This window comes from Medicago sativa, chromosome 1 (assembly GCF_051527215.1).
Source record: "Medicago sativa cultivar Bolivia chromosome 1, Bolivia_mono, whole genome shotgun sequence".
In the NCBI taxonomy this organism is placed as follows: Eukaryota; Viridiplantae; Streptophyta; class Magnoliopsida; order Fabales; family Fabaceae; genus Medicago; species Medicago sativa.
Window position 1 is genome coordinate 38,058,974 of NC_140749.1, and position 25,198 is coordinate 38,084,171.

Sequence of the window (25,198 nt, forward strand, 5' to 3'; positions counted from 1 at the left end):
GGCTAATGGAGCATGTGAATCAGAGTCTTAAAGTAAGAAGTTCTACACTGCTCCTGGCAAACCAGCCTTTCTTCTTTGAAACGGATTACTTGACCAGAGAAGCAAGGTTGTGTAAGCTTCTGAAGAAACAGATGGCACAGCAGCAGCAAGAAGCTAGAGAAAGGGAACAAGCTCTTCTCCAGAGGCAACAACAACTTGAAGAACTGTTGCAGAAGAAGATTGAAGAAATGGAGGAGATGGAGAAACAACAACAAACCAACCCTTAGTTGCACACCCTTGTGTTTTACTTTTTGTTTGTTGTTTGTTTTATTTTCTTAGTCCTTGCTTCTGAAACCATCTTGGCTTATTTCTCTTGCTTCTGAATGCTTACTGATTCTGACTGTTTAGCTGCTTCTGACAATTGAATATACATGTTCATATATTTTGCTCTGATTTATTTAGTTCATTGCTTAGTATACTCTCTCATGTTTGAGTTTTTTTTTTTTTTTTTTTTTTATCTTTTTGTCTTTTATGCTTATATATATTTCAATTTTTTTTGATAATGACAAAAGGGGGAGTATATGTGACAAGTATTTAAAGGCTCTGAGCCCCATTAATGGCATTTGAAATTTTTTGAAAAACTTCTATCATTTTTTTTTACCTTATTGGTATAAGCTATGAACAAACGAAGGAGTATCAAAATTCAAGTAAAGTTAATTGAACCATTCTTCTTATCTATAAGTTAATTCTTTCAATGATTCAATTTTGTTTTTAAGCTCTGATAATATTATTGCGCGAAAAATGAATTTAATTAACCTGGATAGAATTTAGGGGGAGCTTACAAACCTCACCTTAAAGACTATCAGACTCAGGGGGAGTTTGAGCTTACAAACCTCAGATTCTGAGCTTACAAACCTCAGAACCCCAAAGTTAACTTGTTAATTAGATTAACAACAATTGATCAATTTTAAATACTTTTGTTTGTCATCATCAAAAAGGGGGAGATTGTTGGAACAAAATGTGTTTAACAATGAACCTTAAAGAGTTTTGATGATAACAAGGTATTAAAAATTGTAAATTGGACTAGCTAATATTTGTTCAAGTGTACAGGACCATAATTATAAAGTTACATCATCATTGGTTCTGAATGAGCAAATAAAGAGCTAAGGAAACAACAAAAATTTGAAGCTTGGAAGCTCCTGAAGGCAACTTGTTACTGAAGAGGAAAAGCGCTCCTGAAGTTAAGTCGCTTCTGAAGTTGGAATAGCGCTCCTGGAGTTAAGACGCTTCTGAAGTAAGAATAGTGCTCCTGAAGACAAGAATTTCAGAAGTCTTATCATCAGAAGCTGCATCATCAGAAGCTGCATCATCAGAAGCTGCAGAAGTCATCTCATCAGAAGCTGCCTCATCAGAAGCCATTTCACCAGAAGCTGAATATCAACTGGATTTGCAAAGAATCAAGAATTGAAGAATTATCAATGCAAAAGCTGTCTATTGGATTCGAAAACACAAACAAAGGATTAGTGGAATTTTGCAACGGTCATTTCAAAGGTGTTTGAAGGTGTGTGTTTGCAATTTGGACGAAAGCGTTGACATTGTACTCTGTACGAATTGTACAACCACGTTCTCCACTACTCTGTTTTGTGTCCACGCTACAGGACAAGAAAACAGCTCCAGAATACGGTTTCGCCTGCATAGATGTTCCTTTGGATAAGGAATGGATTTCAAATTTGTTCTTCATAGGACAACAACCATATCAGGCAAAAGATCATTGGTGAAAGATCAAGCTTCAACAACGACTCTTTGGTGTGCTGGCAATTTCACAACGTCTCTTTCACACCTCTATATAAAGGAGTGAAGACCTAGAGAATTGGTAATGCAAGAACGCTGAACGAAAGACTCACAAGATTTTCACAAGTACCAAACCTCTGCTGAAATTGTTCTGCATTCACTTAGAATTTCTGTGTCTCAAAGTCATATCTTAGAAATTCTTAAGTCCATTGAGTCTGTATCTAATTTGTATTGTGAGCACCTCTGATTGTATATCAAGTGTTCAACCTTAAACAATTTTCTGTGTAATTTTGTTTAGTTAGGAAGTCTCTTGCAATTGTGCTTGAGCAGGAAGTCTCTTGATTGTGTTCTTGAGCAAAGGAAGTCTCTTGCTTGTGTGCTTGAGCAAAGGAAGTCTCTTGCTTGTGTGCTTGAGCATTTGTAATCAGATATTACTCATAGTGAAATCTCCTTGGAAGTGCAAGGGGGACTGGACTACTTCCGGTTTGTGGAAGGAACCAGTATAATTGCTTTGTGTTGTTCTTCTTCTCTCTCTCTCTCTCTGTTTTATTCCGCTGCACTTAGATTCTGATCATCACTTCAGAAGCTGTCTCAATTAGCTTCTGATCAGTGTATTCAGTTGTTTAGAGAAACGAAGAATTTTTTTTTTTTCAAAACACAATTCAACCCCCCCTTCTTGTGTTTTTCTCACCTTCATATATTTGGTAGTTGTTTAGGTTTTTTTATTACGAGATTTATATAGGTTTTCCTGTCAAATTACAGATGTTATTGGCCACGTGGTAGAAAGGGATGTTCTGAAGGACAAGGAGGTCAATGGCAGGATCAGTAAGCTTTTGGACATTACGCTGCAAGATTATGAATAAGTGTCTATCACACAATATGTTACCAGGTATAAATAGTGTTTTATAAATATTGTGCTTATATATTTCCAAAATTTTGGTTTTTTCTCGGTTGTTGACCGGTTCTGGTACTTGGCGATTTTTAGCTTTGATCGGACCGGATACAGGTCCGGTTCCCGGACCAACCAGTTGAATCGGTCGGTCCGGTTTGATAACCTTAGCTAAAATATACCTAATTAAGGTATGGAGAGCATGTGTTTTATAAATTATTTAGTGATAAAACTATTTCTTAAACGAAAAGGGGGTGAATATGACTGAAATTGTCAAGTTTGTTTATGTTATTATTATCTTTCTTTCTCTATTTCTTGTTGCAACCAATATTAAAGGTGGGCAATGACGCAGCTAATGAGGTAATAACCGAGGCGCGTCTATTGCTTGTTGAAAACTATTTCCAAACCCCCTCTGGACCTAGCTTGTCTTGGGCCTTTGAGAATTTCTGGAAGAGCTCACTTTTTGGGTAAAGCCCTATAAAAAAATATATTAAAGGTAAGCCATTTTATCATTTTCAATTTTTTTTCCTGCTACGTACACGATATTTTATCGTATTTTTGTTACATTATCTTATTCTCTTTCTTCATTACAACAACGTTTATTAGATGCTTTGACGATGAAGATTGTGTTCCAAAAAGGTGTCATCCTCCTCAGACACCAAAGTGTGTGGGCAAATTATGTAAATGCAGACTAGTGAAATTTTCTCAGTTAATTTTCCTAATTTTGTAATTTTTCTCACACTTAACTTTATATTTTTCTTACATTTAAATCTTTAAATATAAATATAGGGTTTGTTCTCTTTCAACAAATATGATAAATAATACGTCTATACAATTAGTTGTTTATTTTTTTGTGTCGTCTTTAATATAGCAATTCAATTTATGTTACACCCTGATTTTTGACAGCGACAGTGTAATTTTTTAATCAACTTCTGGAAACGATTTAAAACTTTAGGCATGATCATACTTTCATAAAGTTAGAGAAATTTTTTTGTTTCAACTCCTCTTCTAAAATGATGATAAGATTGAATTCGATTTTTGGAAAGGCACACTCACTACAACTTCAATTAAAAATAAACATCTACCCAAAATAAATGAAGAAGTGATAACCTCACGAAGATCCTTAGGATTATCCTTAACTCAAAAGACAACGTTGGCTGGGTACTAGAGAACCCCTATGAAACCAAATATAAAAGCATCTGGTCACCAATCCAAGTCATTTCTCTTCTATGGTTCAGTCATTATCATGATTTCTATGTAACTTAATCTATTAAAGCCTAAGTCGCTCAGACTAGTCCATCACAATAGTAGAGGTCATAATATAAATACAACATATATACATAAATCATGGAGGAAGTACACAATGCATGTTATAAAGATAAAGGATGCATAGCGATGACATGTTATCTTACGTTATTCTTAGCATATTTTTCAATCATTTTTAGTTAGTTTTAATCAGGAATAGAGGAGTATTAGAACAATTACCTATGGTTTTCGGAACATTTGTAATGTTTTCTAATTGAATTATGTAATTCTAGTTTTCTCCTAAACATAGCAATTCTAGAGTGTTTTTAATTTAGTTCAAGAAGAAATCATGCAAATCGACAAAAGCAAAACATTTGAAGACTTGTGACAATCTTGGGAACACCATGAATGAAGATTCAAGAGGCCTCGAAAGACATTTCAAAGGGAGAAATTATGTTCTCAAGTCCCAAGACATCTTATATTAAAGCAAACACCCAAAAAGACGAAGAAACATGTGATTACACGCAAATGCAAACACTCATGCGGCTTGGGCATGCTGCCAGGCGCCTTGAGCATGGAGCACACACCTTGAGCATAGAGAAATGGCCTATGCACCCCAACCATGCGCCTTGAGTATGCTGGGAGCAGATCAAAACTGCTTTTTGCACTTTTTTAGTGGAAAAGTCCAATTTTTCGACCAAAACCCAGTCGGAAACTTGTCTATAAATACCAAACCGCTCACTTATTATTTATCATTCAGAACAAAGCGGTTCAAGAGGCAGACAACCACTAGGAGCTTCAAGGGAGGAGTCTCTCCTCACTCTAAGTCTCTAGGGCATGTTTTATTTCTTTTGTAATTTGTTTTTAGTTACCATGAGTAACTAAACCTTTCTAGGCTAGAATTCTATGATGAACATCTATTTTATTTTTTTTTTAATTTAAGTTCTTTATGTTGAAAAAAATAAATGAAAAAGAAATAAATAGGTTCTGATAGGGTTTAAAATCAAAGAATCTTGAAGTGACAAGGGGGAATCTAAAACTTTTATTTTTGCAAAGGGTAAAATCAAAACTCTCCCAAATGACAAGGGGGCTAAATATTATTTAATCCTTTTTACTTCTTCCTCAAGGAATAAGAAGAAAAATTTATACTTCAAAATCAGAAATAATTATACAAATCACAAGAAAGCGATACACACTTGACTAAAAAAACAAATCATGACAGACCAACTATTTTGAGTTGAGTGTTCAGCAAGTAATAGCAATGTTTTTCATTTGATCAGGTGTAGACTGTAGATACAACTCTGTAAACACAGTTTAATACACTCTAAGCTATAAATAACAACATCAAATCACAATAAAGCTAGTATATAAACAAAGTAGAAAAAAAAAACACTATGCAAAGCTATGTACCCTAATGGACACAGAACAAAAAACAACCCAAAATAAAAGAGGAGTTCATTATTTATTAAGAACATACAAATCCTTTCAAATTTAATTTCCCATTACTACAGATTGTGGTTAGTGAACTCCTATACACACGTTCACCGAAGAGTTGGAATTTCATAGTCCGTCAAACTTCTAAACTTCTATTTACAAGCACTTCATTTTAGCGATGTTGTTCAACCTGCAAGCAAGATAAACAAATATTATTACTACTAGGTGTATGACCAAAATGATTTCATGCTTTGTATACAATGGTAAAATAACGAAGGTTTGAAGCTTTTCTTTGGCCTTGGCAGGTTGTGCTTTATTATCTATGCCAGTTTGAATAGTAGCACGATTGCTGATGACTTAACAATGATTATGCATTGTTCATTCCCAGAGTCATAAATCGAGCCTTATACCCTTTTATTGTCAAAGATTAAGATAATATAAATGTCAGCATAACAGCATGACATAATGGATGGATATTCTCTCTTCCTCTCAAGGTTGGACAGGAAAGAGGGTAGTGATTTCTTACTTTGTTCTCCATTTTGAAGGAAGTTCTCATTAGTAGTACCCAGGTAGGGACACCTTGGATAGCTCTCCATTATATCTGATAAGAAAGAGACCAATCTGTTAGTGCTAATGTACTTCATAGTTTGATGTACAAAATTAAAAAGCCTGGTTGAAGTATAAAGTGATTAATTATTTACTGATCATCACCACCTCCAAAGCCCCGATACTCCAAAAATCACGAAGAATCGTATCCGATACGTATCCGATACCGATACGCCCCGATACGTCCCGATACGCGTATCAGAAAAGTATCGGATAATTAAATTAATTAAAAATATATTTAAATTACCGATACGTATCCGATACGGCTAACTTATACAACCGATACGGCTAAACTTACCGATACTTCGATACGTGGACACTATTTATTTTTTTTGGTTACAGACTATTTTTTATTATTACTTCTTTTACTTAACCGACTACATTTTATAAGAATAATAATAAAATAAACAATAAGTAGTGGAAGTGCAGCTGTCTCTCATTCTAAAAATTATAGATCTGGAATGGAACCCATTGCTCCAGTAGCGTAAGTGATTCTCCTCCAGTCCTTCTAACCTACCGATTGCTCCATCTCAACATCAACAACAAAACCTCCATCAACATCTTCAGGTTCTCTACTCTGATTCTCTTCTCTCTACTGCTCTATTTTCTATTTACTTCTATTCTCTCTAATGTTTTGTTCTTCTCCCTTGAATATCTTCTTTTCTCTTTAATCTTCTCTTTTATTTCACAAAAAATGTTTACTTTCTTCTTAATAAGATTGTTTGTATTGATGATTGTCTTTAGCATATGTAAACAATAAACCCTAGATTTGTTTTTTCTTTTTATTTATAATTTATAATACCAACCTCTTGTTAATGTTTTATTAACCTCTTGTTAATGTTTTATTATTGTTTCTTTTGTTAATAGCTATGCCTCCAATAGAAGAAAGTGTTACTAGTTCGTTTGCTTCAAAAGAACCCCAAGATGATAGTAAACCACTATGGAAATTTGTCACTGTGGTGCAGAATAATGATTCTGCAGGTGGAAACAAGCTTTGGAGGTGCAACTTTTGTCAAAAAGAGGTGAGGAGTTCATACTCTAGAGTGAGATTTCACTTATTGAAAATTGCTGGTGAAGGAGTTCAGGTATGTCCTAAGGTTACTGATATATTGTTGGCTGATTTGAATAGAATATGTGAAGAGGCTGAGAATAGATTAAAGCCTAAACATGTTCCATTGCCTTCCTCTAAACCGTCTCAAATCCCACCAGTAGTGCCACAAAAGAGAAGAAAGAGTAGTATAGAAAATGCCTTTAATGTTGATGATAGGAATCAGCTCAGAGAAACTATAGCAAGGATGTTTTATTCTGGTGGCTTATCTTTCCATCTTGCTAGAAATCCTTACTATGTTAGTTCTTATTCTTTTGCTGCTAATCACAGCCTCAGTGGCTTCCTTCCTCCTAGTTATAATGCTCTAAGAACCACTCTTTTGAAGCAAGAGAGAGCTAATATTGAAAGGTTGCTTCAACCTATAAAATCTTTGTGGACATTGAAGGGAGTTACATTGGTTTCTGATGGCTGGACTGATGTGCAAAGGAGGCCTTTGATAAATTTCATTGGCATTTGTGAAGGAGGACCTATATTCTTAAAAGCTGTAGATGGCTCCAATGAATATAAAGACAAGCATTATATGGCCAGCATATTTAAAGATGTTATCAAGGAGGTAGGGCCACAAAATGTTGTGCAAATCATAACTGATAATGCTCCTGTTTGCAAGGCTGCGGGAATGTTAATTGAAGCTGAATTCAATCATATATTTTGGACACCTTGTGTGGTTCATACATTGAATTTAGCTTTGAAAAATATTTGTGCAGCTAAGAACATTGATGGAAATGAAAATGTTTATAATGAATGCAATTGGATCACTGAAGTGGTTGATGATGTATCTTTTATCAAGACTTTCATTATGACTCACTCTATGGCATTGGCTATTTTCAATGAATTTTCTACTTTGAAATTGCTTTCTATTGGTGAGACGCGTTTTGCGTCAATGATAGTGATGCTAAAAAGAATCAAGCTACTCAAAACCGCTTTGCAAAGGATGGTTATTAGTGATCAGTGGACTACTTACAGGGAAGATAATCAACCAAGAGCTGCACATGTGAAGGAGCTTCTTTTAAATGATGTATGGTGGGACAAAATAGATTACATCCTTTCTTTCACAAATCCCATATATGACATGCTTCGAATATGTGACACTGATGCTTCTACCCTTCATAAAGTATATGAAATGTGGGATTCTATGATTGAAAATGTAAGGGCAATTATTTATAGGCATGAGGGAATAGAAACAACTGAAACGTCCAATGTTTGCCCTTTCTATGATGTTGTTTATACCATACTCAATTCTAGATGGGGTAAGAGTTGCACTCCACTTCATTGTTTGGCACATTCATTGAATCCAAGGTAATTCTTGTTACTTGTTGTCTTTGAATGAAATGTTCATACTTTGAATATTAATGGAATGTTTTTTTTTTAATAAATAATAGGTATTATAGTGATGTGTGGCTCAGGGAAGCTCCAAATAGGATTCCTCCTCATCAAGATTCAGAAGTTTCTAATGAGAGGAACAAGTGTTTGAAAAGATATTTTCCATCATCTGTTGAGAGAAATAAGGTGTATGAAGAATACGGCCGATTTTCATCTTGTAGTGGTCCTTTTGCTTCTTTTGACTCTATTGAAGGTAGGTATATATTAGATGCAAAAACTTGGTGGGTGACACATGGATCTTCCACACCTTGTATCCAAAAAATTGCTTTAAAGCTTCTTGTGCAGCCTTGTTCTTCATCATGTTCTGAGAGAAATTGGAGTACTTACTCTTTTATCCATTCTTTGAAAAGAAATAAAATGGATCCAAAAAGGGCTGAAGATTTGGTTTATGTGCATACTAATCTTCGACTCTTGTCAAGGAACGAAGAAGGGTATAAGAAAGGAGAGACAAAGTTCTGGGACATTAGTGGAGATGCGCATGACCCGCTTGATGGTGTTGGAATTGAATTAGCTGAGTTATCTTTAGATGAACCGGAGTTGGAGGCTACAATGTTCTTTGATGATGGAAACGGAGGAGAGGAGACTGAGACAATCCGTGTTTCCTCTTAAGTAGTGAATGTTGGACTATGATGTTCTTTATGAATAGCTAAACTATGTCCTTTTTGGGTAGTGCTGACTGCTGATGATGATTTTTTTGGATAGTATTAATGATGTCCTTTTATAACAGTACTTAAATTAAGCTATGTAAATGTCACTTGTTTGCTCATTTTGAGTGAATAGCTAAACTATGTCCTTTTTGGGTAGTGCTGAATGCTGATGATGATTTTTTTGGATAGTACTAATGATGTCCTTTTATAACAATACTTAAATTAAGCTATGTAAATGTCACTTGTTTGCTCATTTTGAGTAATTTGAATGGTAATTTATCATCAATTTTAGTAATGTTTATATATTGTGCATTTATATATTTAATTTTAAATTTAATATTTTAAACGTATCCCAGCCGTATCGTATCGGGAATTTTGCAAATTTTTCCGTATCGCCGTATCGGTATCGTATCGTATCGGTATCGTGTCGGGTATCGGGGCTTCATAGATCACCACTCATCAGGAAACACATTCATGAAAGAAGAAAAGCAAGCAACCACACCAAAACAGATGCAACGTTGACTAGTTATGAATTGGAAATAAAACATACCAGAACTCTGAGAAAAATCAGCTGTCAGATCTGAAAGGCTGAGGTTTCTAGAAATCTGCCCCAAAACTCCGAAGGATGAAATATCTGGGTCCAGGAGTGCTCCATTCATAGAATGAGAGTTTGAGTCGACACTATTGAATGATGTAACTGCTGCATCACCAATAGTTGGGCATGCTTCCAAGACAGTGCCATCAGGACCAAAAATATAAGGAGGGCTACCTGAATATCCAGGTTCTGATTTTATCATCCCCCCATTAATTCCTTGAATCAAACCCAAGCTTGAGTTTTGAGATGAAAGCATGCTTGGTGGGCTGCTAATCCTATTGCCACGAGCAGACATCTGAGCCAAATCGCGTACCCTAGTATTCAGCGACGACCCACCATTATTAAACACATCATGCAGGGTGGAATCAAGACCATGTCGCATATTTTCTGGCTTCACAGCTGCACTGGCTTGCTCAGCAGCATAGCAAGATGGATTTTGAGGTACTGTTAAGAAAAGATATAAGTGTTGGAAAATTGAAAAAGTAATTCAAGTCAGACGTGATACAGGCCTGTAGTAAAAAAACAAGCAACTGGATTGCACACTCGGTTTAACTATACAACCACTTTCCAGCTTATCATTACCTCTCTGCAAGAAAAATTATAGTAGTTTCCGTGGTATTCTTAAATAGTCTTTCTACTCTTACGAAGAAAGACACCGATTTTTCAGCTCAAAGAGGAAGTAAAAATAGAATTCCACCCATTTACTTTCTAAACAATTGCAGCATAGTGTAGTGAAAGGGAGGCTTTACAGAAATATCAAATAGTTATAATAAAATGCAATGGAGTCAGAAATCAACCAATCCCACCACACTCTTCAAAATAGACATTTTCAGCTAGCTATCTAAAATTTCATTAGACAAGAAGATAAACTGTAGTTTATAACCAAGAGATGGATACTTGGCGCAATGGTAAAGTTGTTGTCACGTGACTGAAAGGTCACGGGTTCAAGTCCTGGAAACAGCCTCTTGTGTAAAAAAAAAAGGGTAAGATTGCGTACAATACACCAAATGGTGGAACCCCTTCCCGGACCTTGCGTATGCAGGAGTTTTGTGCACTGGGCTGCTCTTTTTATACCCTAGAAACCAATTTTTTTGATTGCAACATAACTGAACCAAATACTTAACTTGAGGTAACACAAACAGGAGTGCATGAACTATAAACAATACAATTTGAGCTTACACTTAACTTTTGCAATAATTCATAAATGTTAAGGCCCAACTAACTTTTTCCAATTATATGCAATGTGCTAGGAAAGGGTAGGGGAAAGGTCGGCTGGGTGTATTAGAAGTGAAATCTAAAACCTAATAGAGCGAGTCAAGGAACCTGATATGCTATTCAAAATAATTTTTAAGAGACTGCAAAACAGGAATAATAAATGTTTACTCAAAAAGGATGAAAACAATGTCCATGAAACTAATATTGACTTACATGGAGGAATATGTGAACCGTTAGAGTTAGGTAGCGAACCAACTGCAGTTGATTGTAGCTGACTTAACTCAGCTTGTTCCTTCAGCAACCTGTTGAACTCTGTTATTTGCTCCTTCAGCAGCAACCTCAGATAATAGGCCTTGAAAAATTCTTGATTTTCTTCTTCGAGCTTTTGCCAAACTGAAACACATTAATACACACATACATATTAGAAAGATAAAAATAAATCATGTCTGAAAACTAAGTATGTTTATTATAAGTTTTAGGAGTTTAGATAAAGAGAGAAGACAAATAATAAAGATTTTCAATATTAAGTTAGTAATTATGGTTTAATATGAATGATGATCATTTGAAAAAAAGACTGAGCACTAACCCTTGTATATACTGATACAAATATATAGGGAAGCAAATCATGATAATAATAAAAAATTACGGAAACTAATTATCTGAGATAATAATAGATACCCTAAGATAAGAAACTGATCTTATGAGATAATCTAATATACTCTGAGATAATATCATGATTTCATAAAATAGTTTCACATCTTCTAAATGTTGACTTTAGTATCTAATTTCATGCACTGCAGACTTTCAACAGCAACTAAAAATCATAACCAAACCTTAATCCAGATAGGAACATATTTACAAGGGACGTTTGGAAGCTAGAACATGACTTTTTTTAGGTTACCATGATATTGGTACGAAGTTTCCACTGCCGCTTAGCAGTGACTAATCTCCGTCGCACCTGTGGGGCACACAAGGTGGGTTCAGGAATCGAACCCCTGACCACATGCTTAAGGGGCCCAAGTCCCTTACTAATTGGGCCAACCCATCGTTGGTAGCTAGAACATGACTTTAGAAAGTACAAAAGCTGTGTTGGCTTTTATAATACTGCCATGACAAAATTTCAGAGCCTGTACTTGAAATTTCAAGCATCAGCTATCAACAAGTATGACATGTAGTTTATATATTGTTTATTATTACCATTAGTCTGATGTAAGACTCATACTTTACAAATTTGGCTTCAACACAACCATTTTGGACATCCTTCTTGAGGAAATATGTTGGAAGTTGAGGTCATAATGTTGAAATTGAAGTGTGAATCGTGAATTTTTCCACAATGAGTTAGGCGATGAAATGTAAATGGGAACACCTATTTAGTAATTTGCCTTGAAGGTGGTCAAGATGTATTCCAATTTGTGTTGGCACGAAGTTCAAGGAACAATAAGTAAAATAATTGTAAAATACAATTACGAGTACTCAAAGTGTTGACAAAATTTTCAACATAAATTCATGCAACGGATAAGCACAACATGGACACGGCTAATATTTTGATGTCTATGTTATTCCTTGCATTTTAGTAAAGAATCTATATTATTAAGTGCTACCCATGTTGCAAACCCTCAAAGACAGAAGACAAAATATTATACAAAATTAAATAAAAATGACATCTGGTGGGAAGATAAGTAATCATCGAATCGAAAACAGGAAACAAAGAACATATAGCAATAGCAGTGTAAAAAACTGCAACTTTTATAGCATGTGTCATATGCAATCGCAGCATCAGAGGATTCCATCATAAATACAGGAATATTCACAACATATGTAAAGGCAAAGAGACCCTCTCGAAGATTCTATCAACTCAAATGAAATTAAAACTTCACTAAATTGTCAAATGCACAAGGCAGTAAAGCAGGGGTAATAAAAGAAAACGAAAACAAAAAATACCACTGAAGAAAAATTACTACCAAGTTCGGTAAAACCAGGCTCAATTTTTGCTTGAGCTAGTAGAGTTTCCACAACTTCTTTTGGGTTCATATACAGTTGCAGACATCGTTCTATGAGATTTTGTACCTGGAAAGAGCCAAATAAACACCATAGCAAAAGTCAGATAAAAGAGAGTAGAGTGAATCATAAGGAGATATTGTAAAATAATATTAGTATCAATTAACATATTAACCCCATTGAATTTGCTGCAATCTTTCCTGGTTATCCTTTTATGTTGATTCTATTTCCTAATCTTTAGGGATTGGCTAGGTTATTCATGTGTGTGTGTGTATATGCGCGTATTGTATCCCCGTCTCTCTTTGATATATAGGTACAAGAAATACAACATTATTCAGTCTTAAGATGGTGTCAAGAGCTAGGTTGCAAAAACCCTAGTTTCAAGGTTTAGCCACCATCAAAGGGGCTCTCCTAGTTTCAGTTTTGATGTCAGGTGTATACAAGGACACCACCGTTTGGATAAAAGGACGCCAATCGGCCATGCCCTAAGCGCCAACACTAGAGGATGTCCCACAAACTCTCATGCATATCATTTATGTGCCTGTCTCGCCAGCATGTGGGGTTCCCACACCGCCTTTCTTCAGCTGGTTTGCCATACTATCAGCTCTTTCAGGAATGTTCTACACAACTTCTAGTTTGTGGGTCCCACACCGTAGGTGTGTTTTGGAGGTTTCATTGCTGTTGTTTTGGTCTTTTCTCGTAATTGCATCCAAAAAGTTTTCTTAGCAGCTGTTTTGGTCACTTGTCGTTGTGACTACGTTGCAAGGTCTGTTGGTTCAGTTTTCTGGTTTGCTTCATTGCTGTGTTTTTCATATATTGTGTGTAATGAATGTGATAGAACACCAAGATAAGGCACATTCTAGAAGCTTGTAGACGCTGTAGGAATGCAAATAGTAGCAATATTTATTGGAATCTAGGAAGAGTTTCAGTTATCCAAGAGAAGGAAGCAGAGGGTTAGTCATTAAGAACAGAGTTTCAGTTATAAAAGAGAGGGAATCCTAGAGGCTGATGCATACAGAAAATTTAGTAAGAATTGTCTAGGAGAGAAGTTCTCTCTGGTCTAGGAGCTTAGCTCTGGTAGGAGTTCTCTAAACTCTGGTTTATCATTTCCTTTTCTGTTTTATCGCCATTGTAGAGCTCTTAAACACACCCATTTACATTCAATAATACAATTTCTTTATATTGAATTTCGAGGTTCTATCAGAATTAATACACGTCTCTCACTGCTTGAGCTCTTTCTCCCGCTCATTAGTATCCTTGTTTTTTTCGGTTGCCCACCTTGCTTCAACACTGTTGGAGATTAGTTCTCGATCCTTGTAACAGGTTTTCTCTTCAGCCTGCTTACTTTGGCTCTCTTTGGTAATTCTATTGTTTGTCTATCTCTTTATGAATTTTAGACGTTGATGTTTCTGATCATACAGTAGGTAATCCCTCTCATCTCTAATTTGTCACCTCATAAAACACCTCACCACATTACCCATGCTAATGGTTCTAACACAACCAAATCCCTTGATTTTGGGACATGACCATAATTAATATCAAAACAGATCTAAATATAGTCTATTTGCAAAAGAATATTAGCATAGCATAATTTCAAATATCTCAACAAAGTCATTGAGTATCAATCAATCATCAATGTAATGCTGAAGTTTCAAAGCGCCTTGAAGTTCCTAAGGAAACTCCTACTAAAGGGTTTTAAGAACGTAAAGTTCTCTCCATATTACCTTCATCCTTCCCATAGAAAATCATTGTATATCTATTGCATGTCATTAAGGTTCTTTCTTGAGCATGAATTCACGAAATGATATCTGGTTTGTTATCCTTTCCCCATTAAATTAAAATAGAACACAAACAAAGAACAATCTTTACGGAAGAGAACGACGTAAAAATGTGATTCACCGTAAACGAACATATTCATCTGAATCACACCAAGCCTCAAAGAAACAATCTTTTGCAAATAAAATTGTATATCCAAGCATTCATTTTCATTTATGAAATAAAAATTGAAAATAAAATAAAAAGTATGTTGAACAGGGTGAGGCCCAAGATCAACTTACCAGCTGTATATCTTCCCGAGAAACCCGTCTCACAGATCCACTTGACATGTCTGAAGTTCCCAAACGCATTTGACATAAGAAACATAAAGAATAATTAGAAACAGTTGATAGTAGTTTCAAGGCATGAAAACTGAAATTAACAAGACAGAAAGCGTACAATTTTACTCCCTTGTCAGCAAAGTTTAAACCACTACCTAGTCTTCCAAGGATGCCAGTATTAACATTTTCATCTTAAGAGAAATTTGACATCAATTTACACACTTAATCATGAAATAATACATCAAAATCACCTTTGTGCAATTCTAAGGATTCTTAATGACTCGATTTCATATGTTTCATTTTTTTTTTGGTACAATCATATGTTTCATTTTAATTATTCTAAAATTGGAAACCATATGATTAATAGGCATTCTTTAATAAATTTTAGTATATTAAAGGAAATTTCTGAAATTCTAGGAGAAAAGCTCCTCAACAGCAGAGCAGTACAGCTCATGTCCAGAAAAGAAACACATGACAAAAGGAAAATAACAACCAGAGCTTCAAGAAGCAACTTGTGCTTCTAAAAAAATGACTAATCCATTCCTCACCAATACCACTCTCTGCTTGTTGGTAAAATCGCTTCTCCTAATGAATTCGAGGCTCGTCTCACAACAGATGCCATTGTCACCCCAGAAAGTTCGACATTGATGGACCAACAACTACGTTCACTTTATCCTTCATCCCACACACGAAGGCTTCCTTCGTGAACTCCCTGAACTTCTTTCGGTATTCCCCCACACTCCCAACTTGCCTCAACCCCATCAACACGTTTTGTCTGGAGACAGCCTAGAAACATGCTATATTCTAGTTTCCAATCACTGGTACCAATTCAATTACCTTCTAAACACACCAGTGCCACCTTTTCGTCCTTGGAAACTAGGGGTGGCAAAACGGGCCCAACCCATTGGGCCGGCCTGTTTAGCCCGCTACTTTTGGCGGGCTGAGTCGAAGTTTTGAACTCATCCCCTCTACTTGGCCCGCTCCGCTTAACTCGCTGAAAAAACGGAGCGGGCCGGCTCGCCAACTTGTCTAATTACTTTTTTTTTTGTTCAATGGGTCAGACAAAATTTACAGTGGAGTGACCCAATAATCCATCATAACCCAAATTTGTCTCATAAGCTTGTTTTTACCACAATATATTTTTTTAAGGGACAACATATTTTTTTTTATAACGGGCCGGCTCGTCAACTCGTCAGTCCACCACTAAGCGGGGCAGGGTGGGATTTTGTACTCGGTCACCTAAAATGACTCGGCTCGTCTTGTGTTTAGCGGGCTTAAGCAGGGCGAGTCTAAACGGGGAAGGCTAGCCCGCTTTTCCATCTGTATTGAAAACTTGAGAAACGCCAAAATAAAGCTAAACCTAATATATCTAGTCCGCCTAAGTCCTCACCGGTGAAGTAGGTACCTCCAATCTTATCATCCTCTCCCACCCTCTTTGCTTTTTCATTGTCATCTGGTCCTTCTCCTTCCTCTATGGAACCCTTATGCTACCTCGTAGTTTCCTCAAATTTTCTTCCTCGTAATTACCCTTGTCTGTCACTTGAGGTGATAGCTCAGGGCCAAGAGCTTAGCTTGTAACCTCAAGGTGCTAAGTTCGAATCCCCTCCGGATCGGTTGTAAAATGGTCATTAGTGCCTCTATAATTCAGAGTTATGGAAAAGAAAAACCTAAACTTTCTCTGAATGAATTAACCCTATTATAATTCATCTCAAACTTAATTCACATAAACACAAACAAATTAAGCCATAATATTCCATCAATAATTAATCAATAATTAAGACAGAGACAGTAAAAATGAAACAGAATACAGAGAATTCAGAGAATATAGAAGCGAAAAAGACAGAAATACCTATTTATAAGGTTCTCTTCTCAATTCCGAAAAAAAAAATCACAGAGATGATTTGATTGATGTAGAGAAAAGGTGAAAATGAAAAGAAAAATGATGAATAAGAAGCACGCGCGCACGCACCTGAGAGGAAAAGAAGAGCGAGAGTCGAAGAGAGAGGAAGATGATGATAAAAAAAAAAGGTGGATGGATGGATAAATGGAGGTGACGGAAATGTTGTAAAGAGCTTCCGATCAATATGATCACCTTTTCCCAGCAATAATACTTCGGTTATACCCAAATTCATATAAAAAACAAACATAATAATCAAATCAAATACATTTTTATTTAATTAATTTAAAAAACTCATTTGCGTCAAAAATCTAAAAACTCATTTTCGGTTTTTTTTAAAGAAAGAAACTAATTTTAGAATTTATTTTTAACTGGAAAAGTAATTTTGGATTGTTTACCAAAATGATTATTTTTTAATCCTATTTAATGTCTAGGGCCCGTTTGTTATAACTTCTTTTAAAATAGATTTTTGTAGTGCAACATATTTTTGTTAAAGTTTTTTTAACAAAGAAATTTTTATAGAAAGCTTCAAATAAACAATCGGTTTGAATAGCTTATCTTAAAATGTCATTCTAGATATTTCATCATTTTGTTATAATTTTTTTGGATACTAAAATTTTGAAAAAATCTCTAAAAAAAAAAACTATTTCAAATAGCTTTTCATAAAATTCAATTTTGAAATATATCATTTTGAAAAAATATGCGATTTTTACTATGTAAAATCTCGAACAATGAATATTTAAGTTAGTGAATGTCAAAATATCTTTTTTAACTTATAACAAATGAGTTTGAAAGAACTTATACTATTTTTTTAGTAAATTTCCAAAAAAAAAATAATCTATTTTTTAAAATACAAAGGAAAATCTATTTTTTTTAAATCTATAACAAACGGGGCCTAAATCTTTTTATGTACAAAAATGTCAGAACTTTGTCCGTAAGATCATTATTTTAAACAGGTCCCACATTGACACATCACTTTTTTTTTATCAATTCTTAATAATAGTACCTAATAGGAAGTCAACCACCTCAATGGAGATCCTCTAAGACCATTTACAATGGTGAAAAACATTCAACACCAACTTTTTCAATTCCCAACACTCCACATCATTTTCTCTCTCTTACTCCCTCCGGTCTCAAATATAAGAAAAGATTCCTTTTTTAGGTTCATTGAATAATTAATGTATTTGCTTTACAATGTAGACTAGATACATTAACTACTCAATGAACCTAAAAAAAGGAATCTTTTCTTATATTTGAGACCGGAGGGAGTATTCAACAATCATTCAACTTTTATCATCTCCAATGGTTTTTCATTCAACACTCTACCCCACCACCTTTTATTTCTTATTCTTATTTAATTTTATATTTTTGTTTTTATAATTACATAAAATTACAATTATCGATTATAATTAAATTAAAATAATAAACACTTAACAATTTATTTTTTGTTTTTTGTAAAAACAATTTTTTTAAATATTTTTTTTATTTTCTTAAAAGAAGATTAAAACTATAAAATAAAAGCTAATAGAAAGATATTAATATTAAGATAGTAAAAAATTTCCTTTTTTTATTTCTGTGTCCAAATCAAATGAACCAAGTCTCTATTGATAGACATTTTTTTTTTAAAAATAATAATTTTCAATGAAATAATTGAGTTCAAATTAATAAAATGAGATTAATCCAGACAGCCAACCAGGAAGCGCCACTTGTTAGACTTTATCTACTATCCTCTTCTCTCTCCGCGTCACTGTCAATCCCACACGCGCCTGTCGGCGCGTGGGATGCACGCGCTAGCTTTGACAAACCAAAACACGCCAAGTGGCCTGCTGTCCCTGGCTTTTTGCAGCATTCAACTAGTTGAAGATATTCATCACCTCTTTCCTCTACATCATTTTTCATCCAACTTCAACTCACTATTGCAAGGCTTCAACATGCTGAATGTGGCTTTCAACACCACCATTATATATGGTCTAACAAAAGGTCTAAATGAGTCTCACCAATAACTCAAATGACACCTCAAATAATGATTATTTTATTTAAAAGTGGTGTGGGGGTCCACTTAAAATGGGGTCTTAAGTGAGACACGAAGTCTTAAGAGACCCCCAAATTTTTTTTCCACATTGGGGTACCTATTAGGTACTGGGTATTAAATGGTAAAGACACTACCAATGTGGATGGTCTTACAATGGTTGACACTCTCAACACCCACTTTTTCTCTTTCCAACACTCCACATCATTTTCTCTCTCTTCCACCTAATAATGCAACACTCATTCAACTTTTACCCTCTCCAATGGTTTTTCATTCAACACTCTACCCACTACTTTTATTTCGTATTCTTAATTAATTTTATATTTTTGTTTTTTGATTACATAAAATTACAGTTATCGATTATAATTATAATTAAATTAAAATAATAAACACTTAACAATTTATTTTTTAGTTTTTTGTAAGAACACAATTTATTTAAATAATTTTTTTTTTATTTTCTTAACTTAAAATGCAATACAACAAGCTAAGCACACGACACACAAATAACTTAAAATGCAAGACAACAAACTAAGCACACAAGTAACTTAATTAGTACGATACAAATCTTCTTCAAACTTTCCAAACTTTGCCCATATGTCTGCTTGCAATTGGTGATGAACATTTGGATCACGCAACTCGTAAAAACCAGATTAAAACTTCAAAAGAAAGGCTAATAGAAAATTTTGTTTTTTTTTTGTTGTCCAAATCAAATTAACCAAGTCTCTATTTATAGAAAAAAATATGAATTTTGGTAAAAAAATTAATAAAAAAAAATTTGCAATGAAATAATTGAGTTCAAATTATTAAAATGAGTAAAATCCAGACAACCAATCAGAATTTGCCATGTGTTAAAAACACACTCTCTCTCTCCTCTTCACTGATGTCCTCACACGCGCAAGCAGTTCAGTAAAAAATTAACACGTGGCGGCTACGGGTCCCCCTTTGCAGACTTCAACTCACTTGAATACATTCAACTCCTCTTTCCTCCACATCATTTTTCCCCAACTTCAACACTCCATTGCAAAGGGACCAAATGTTGAACCTTGTTTTCAACACCATCATTCAACACCATTGCACTTGGTCTAATAATTGTAGTATTATATTTCACAATAAATAAACAAGATGAATAAATGTAAAATACTTAACCAATTGATTGGGATTTAAGAACAAATTACTAACAATGTATCCAAGTTGAAGTCCAACAAATTTTCTTAATTGTCCTTCTTTAAACTCATGAATAGCTTAATTTTATGTAATTAATAGTCATTTTTTTAAATTTAAAATTAATTCTTTTATATAATTAAAATTTAAAAAATACAAACCCTTCTTATTCGGTTTTGATCGTAACTAATCCCTAGTATTTAAAAAAAAACCGTTTTTATCTAATTTTGGGTGTAACTAATTCCCTATCTACTAACAATATATAAAAGTTGAAGTTCAATAAAATATATTAAAGTTGAAGTCGAGCAAATTTCCTTAATTTTCCTTCTTTGAATTCATGATCACCTTAATTTAATGTATTTAATGGTCATTTTTCAAAATATAAAACTAATTCTTTTATATAATTAAAATTAAAAAAAAATACAAACCCTTCTTATCTGGTTTTGTTACTCGTTGCTCTTTATGGTTTGAGTACATTGAGCATAAAGATTTTGTATTACTGGCTTGTGACATCAATTTCTTATGGAAAATCCTTTATATACACAATAAGAAGTAACCGAAACTAACGGTCATAAAACTATAAGTCTTCGAGAAAATCCAACATGCCTCCACGTGTCTTCGACCTTGGACATTGCCTCTTAACAGATAATTTGAATTTCATCTATCGAAACTGAATGATTTTGAATATGCCAAGACTATCACAAGCTGTCGAAGTAACTTATTTCCCAATTAACACTAAGAGTGACACTTAGCTTCTACTAGAAATTTTTCCCGTTGAAAATAAATATTGAAAATATAGGCTAACAAATTGTCACCCAAAAATGTCACTATCGACTGAATTTTGAATGAAAGAGGAAAGTGACATTTTTGAAAACTTTTCCATGTTTCCAAGAAAAACATGTTGATGTCATCATCATCATGGCTATTTTCAAACTTGTCTTTTCAACTCACATCTTGCAAAAAGTTTACTGTGGCATTTAGGGTGTGTAAGGTTTGGAAGAGAAGTTGTGACGAGAGAAATAGGTGAGAGAGAGTGAGAGAAGAGAGAAATATGTGATAAATAGAGTAGATTTGATGTATTGTTTGGTATAAGAGAGACAAAAGAAATAGAAGAGTGAGGTATGTTGATTATATATAAAAGTACTATATTACCCTTGATCTATTAAATTAAATTAAATTTGTTTACAAATTTATTTATTGATTAATTTAGTAAATTGATCCAATTATCAAAATGAAAAGTAAAAAAACTCTGTGTTCATCTCGTAAAATTACGGCTTGTTATTTTTTCAGATGAATAAAATTGTTGTCAATAACACCATTTCATCATCATCGCAATGCTTTTTCACTACCTTAAGAGACCTGCAATGGCACCAACACACTTGAAAGTTGAAATGTCACAGTTGATGATTTTTGAGTTTGATAAGAAAGTAGTTAAGAGACAAGGGTATGGATGTAATAACATCTAAAATTTGGTTTTCTCCCCTCTTTCTTCACTGATTTGCGAAGAAGAAAACAAAGAAAGGCCCACACGTTTTTAGTCACTCTCCCCTATTTCTTTGCTTTGACAAACTGGAGAAATGGTCCTTTTCTCTTCTATCTCTCTCGCTTCAACTTCTTTCTTCCCTAATTCACCTTTACCAAACAAGTTGTTAGGGTGGGAGAGGGAAATATTTTCCCACTATAGGTCTGTTAGTTTTAGCCATTAGATTGTAAAGGAGTGTTGATTTTATCATGGACCGTCTACACCATATTTATTTTTCTTTTATACAAAAAAAAACAAAAGTTTAAAACTAATTTTCGGTGGACCCTCTGCGTCTCTTTCCTTCTTCACCTGGGTTCTTTTACAGTTTATCTCTTTAATGACTCACCTGAAGCTTTTACAATAATCCTATCACTCATGATTCTTTTACCTTTGTTGTTCTAAAATCAATTGAATAATAGTTCTAAAATCAACTGAATAATAGAATTTGCATCTTATAATAAAAAAAATAATTCACAAAAGTTTATCAGTGGGCACACATATTCATAAAAATATGTTTTAAAAAATTAAATCAAATTCATAACAGTCGTATTCTATTGTTAAATTAGATTTCCAATAGGAACAAGTCTCAAGCTATAAGTATAGTTTATGGTGTCATATTTCTCAAGTCCAGTGATGAGATCTATCACTGCCATCGTAGCGGTTTTGTCGTTCGACGTTGTTTTCCCTTGGTATAGGGGAATGAGATCTATTCCTTCAATTGATTCATTTCTTTGTTGTTTAATGTTCTTTAAAGTTGCTTAATCCAGTAAATGAAAAGATGAATAACTCATTGATTCCTTCAAATGTGTGTTAATACACAGAAATGCTAGAAATGGTAATTAGGTGGATTTTAACTTGTGAGAGGTTGTTGCTAGAGTGTTGGTGGTCTTGGCCCGGTGGGTGAAGGAGGACACGAAGGAGAGAGAAAAATGGTATAAGATAGTGGGAAAAATATAGTGTTGAAAGGGTATGATAATATTGTAGTCTTTATTTGATCTAATGGTTAAAACCTAATTTCCTATGGTGGGAAAATCTTTTCCTCTCCCACACTAAATGCCACCAAAGTTTATGTTCTGGACCGGTAAGAAGACCAACCACACGTTGACACATGGCCGAACTTACACCACCTTAAGGCTCTGCGTCTGAAGGAGCACGTCAGCTTGCATGCATCGTGCTGCACAGAAGCGCTCCCCCGCACGAGGATCACCCTACACGTGTCCTCCTCCGTCCCGAAACACGCCGCATGTAACATCCTGATTTTTGCTAGATTTATTTTATTTGTTTATTATGCGTGCTCATATGTCCTTGTATGTGATTAATTGTCTCTGTGTGTATTTTGGTTGGGATTAGTGGATTTTGACGATAGAAGGGTATTTCTATCATTTTGGACTCAGGGGTATTTTGGTCATTTTGTGAGCAAGGGTAAATTAGTAATTTCATTGTGAGGATTATTTGTAGCGTTTTAGTGGCAGAAATCATTTTTTTCCAAGTTACTAGTAAGATAGAGTGATTAATTAATTAAGAGTCGGTAACTATTCGTTATTTTTGTCTGTTAAGTGAGTAGAAACCTTGTGAATTAGTTAGTGTGAACTTGGAGCCCATTAAGACAATTGAGGGTTGAAGCCATTTATGTAGAGCCTATATAAATTCTAGTCTTTAGAGAAATTAGGTTACATATACTCATTTACACATTTCACAAACTTTTGAGGGAGGTAGAGAGAGAAAGAGCAAGAACAAGGGTTAGAGAGAAGAAGCTTGAGAGAAGGAGAAAAGATTAGAGATTCAAGAGGGTGGAGCAAAAGTGAAGCCAAGGCTAGGATTTTGCTCATTTGAGGTAAGCGGGATAATGTACATTCATAACTTAAGCTAAAATCTCATTTTCTACTTAATTTCATAAGTGCTTATTTTATGAGTTGTGCTTTTTGTGGATTTAAATGATGAAATTCGAGGTCTTACTTTGATGCTAAGTTTGGGTATGTGAAATTGATGCTAAACATGTTGTTGTTATTGAATTTACATGTTTGATTTGTGGTTATATGAACTTTTGTTGATTTTTGCTCAAATTGGTATAAAATGTTGTTGTTGTTATTGATTGATGACGAATTCATGTTTAAATGAAGTTGTTGTTGAATTGAAATGTTGTTGTTGCTGAATTATACCATGGGTATTCCATTTGTGAAGTTGTGGTTTGAAATTGTGAAGTTGTGTCAAGTTGTACACGTGAATGACCAAAATTAACTTTTGATATATGAAGTTGTTAACTGAGATTTTGATGTTGTTGGATGAGTTAGACCTGATAGAATTTCTGTTTTTACATTAAGGTTATGTTAGTCGAGTCGTTTGGGAGAAAAATGGGGGTTTCGTGTGAAATGTCGATATTTAAGTGTTTTTGAAAATAAGTGATTATGTGAGGTTATGGAAAATGATTTTGGGATAGATGAAACTTGAATTTCTATGTAGAATGTGATAGAGCTATGTTTCAGAATCGCGTAGGCGAAAACGGATTAACGGTTTGGATTTTAGGCGTGAAACGGTGAAAACAGAAAAATCGGAAAATTTGTGCTGTCAGTCTAGCCCGACCGTGCACCCCTTGGCACGGGCCGTGTGTGACTCTCTGTTAGTGAGGCACAACCGTGCCACTTCAAGGCATGACTGTGCCAACCCTGCAGATGCTGGAAACCCCAATATTTTTGTGTTTTCGAACTTTTTAACCCTTTTTTGTTTTGATTTAGCTTTCAGTGTAAACAATAAAGTTTTAGATAAATTTGTTAGCTCTCTAATGGCTTTGGTTTTACTTGAAAATGATTTTTAGATTTTGTGTTATGATGAAAATACTCCAAGTAGGTCTTGGTGAAATTTAAGGAAAAATTTAGCATAACTATTTTTAAGTCAACCCAAAACTTTTGGTTTGTTTCCAAACTTCAAAACTTGAGTATTATGAGTTCAATTAAGGTGTTTAAGACTATTTAACCTATGATATGATGGATCTAACTTGGTTTTCATTTATGTTGAATTAACTTTGTTTTGAGCTGAAATTGTCGAACTTGGCGTTTTAATTGCAATTGGCCGATCAGACAAACTTGTATATGCAATTGTACACATATGAAACTGTACGCAATTTGTCGTTGTTTTGGGGTGATGATTGTTAAATGATGATTTTATTTATGTTGTTGATGTTGATATAACCTTTGATTATAGCCGTTGATTTGTTGTGAACATATGCATGGTTGATTGAGTCATATGTTCATTTATCATATGTTATGTCGGATGTTTACATCCATATTGCCGTTGACCGGATACTTGTATCCATATAGCCATTGATTATAGTCGTTGACTATGATGTTATATTTTGCATCATGAGGTGACGACCTAGGAGAAGAATGGTACCACATGCATATAAGAGTCGGTTCTAAGCGCATTGCATGATGTGGCATGAGTCCTACTTGTTTATGTGCTAGGATCGATGATTTGATGTGATTGATAAATTGTATACTTGTGACAATGTGACTTTATATATGATGATGATTGATGTGTAAGTTGAACTATTATTTTGTTTAATCATTTGGAAGTTTAAATTGATGAAAACCTTTTCAATTGATTTTTTTT

The 25,198-nt window shown here is 34.4% G+C and overlaps 2 protein-coding genes and 1 non-coding gene across 6 annotated transcripts; 2 read left to right on the plus strand and 1 right to left on the minus strand.

Annotated features, from left to right (window-relative positions):
* Positions 1 to 2,985: 2,985 nt before the first annotated feature.
* LOC146954795 (U4 spliceosomal RNA) lies at positions 2,986 to 3,134 on the plus strand. The gene has a single exon (XR_015025094.1). It is a non-coding gene; the product is annotated as a U4 spliceosomal RNA (small nuclear RNA).
* A 2,014-nt stretch (positions 3,135 to 5,148) lies between these two features.
* On the minus strand, positions 5,149 to 17,089 carry LOC146954796 (histidine-tRNA ligase). 4 transcript variants are annotated; one of them, XR_015015095.1, is made up of 7 exons: positions 16,953 to 17,089; positions 14,945 to 14,994; positions 12,851 to 12,956; positions 11,103 to 11,282; positions 9,536 to 10,118; positions 5,865 to 6,052; positions 5,149 to 5,528 (listed from the first exon to the last, which is right to left on the minus strand). XR_015015095.1 is itself a non-coding variant. In XM_085718582.1 (7 exons), the coding sequence occupies exons 2-7, from the start codon at positions 14,990 to 14,992 to the stop codon at positions 5,524 to 5,526; spliced, it is 903 nt and encodes a 300-aa protein (XP_085574708.1). In that variant the 5' UTR covers positions 14,993 to 14,994; positions 16,953 to 17,089; the 3' UTR covers positions 5,149 to 5,523. The 4 variants fall into 4 exon arrangements, 2 of the variants coding, with proteins under 2 accessions (XP_085574708.1, XP_085574716.1); XR_015015103.1 differs by lacking the exon at positions 16,953 to 17,089 and adding an exon at positions 16,833 to 16,905; XM_085718582.1 differs by having other exon boundaries at positions 5,865 to 5,939; positions 9,630 to 10,118.
* LOC146954797 (uncharacterized) lies at positions 6,057 to 9,171 on the plus strand. The gene is made up of 3 exons (XM_085718577.1): positions 6,057 to 6,511; positions 6,812 to 8,348; positions 8,432 to 9,171. Exons 2-3 carry the CDS (start codon positions 6,814 to 6,816, stop codon positions 9,039 to 9,041), a joined length of 2,145 nt encoding a protein of 714 aa, XP_085574703.1. The 5' UTR covers positions 6,057 to 6,511; positions 6,812 to 6,813; the 3' UTR covers positions 9,042 to 9,171.
* Positions 17,090 to 25,198: the final 8,109 nt, after the last annotated feature.

Excerpts from the sequence above, each read along its gene's own strand:
- LOC146954797 (XM_085718577.1), top strand. The coding sequence starts at position 6,814 with ATGCCTCCAATAGAAGAAAGTGTTACTAGTTCGTTTGCTTCAAAAGAA. Across the intron at positions 8,349-8,431 it reads GCACATTCATTGAATCCAAG|GTATTATAGTGATGTGTGGC; the intron begins GTAATTCTTGTT and ends AATAAATAATAG.
- LOC146954796 (XM_085718582.1), bottom strand. The coding sequence starts at position 14,992 with ATGTCAAGTGGATCTGTGAGACGGGTTTCTCGGGAAGATATACAGCTG. Across the intron at positions 10,119-11,102 it reads CGGTTCACATATTCCTCCAT|TACCTCAAAATCCATCTTGC; the intron begins GTAAGTCAATAT and ends TTTTCTTAACAG. Across the intron at positions 5,940-9,629 it reads TGATTTTTCTCAGAGTTCTG|ATATAATGGAGAGCTATCCA; the intron begins GTATGTTTTATT and ends CTTTCTTATCAG.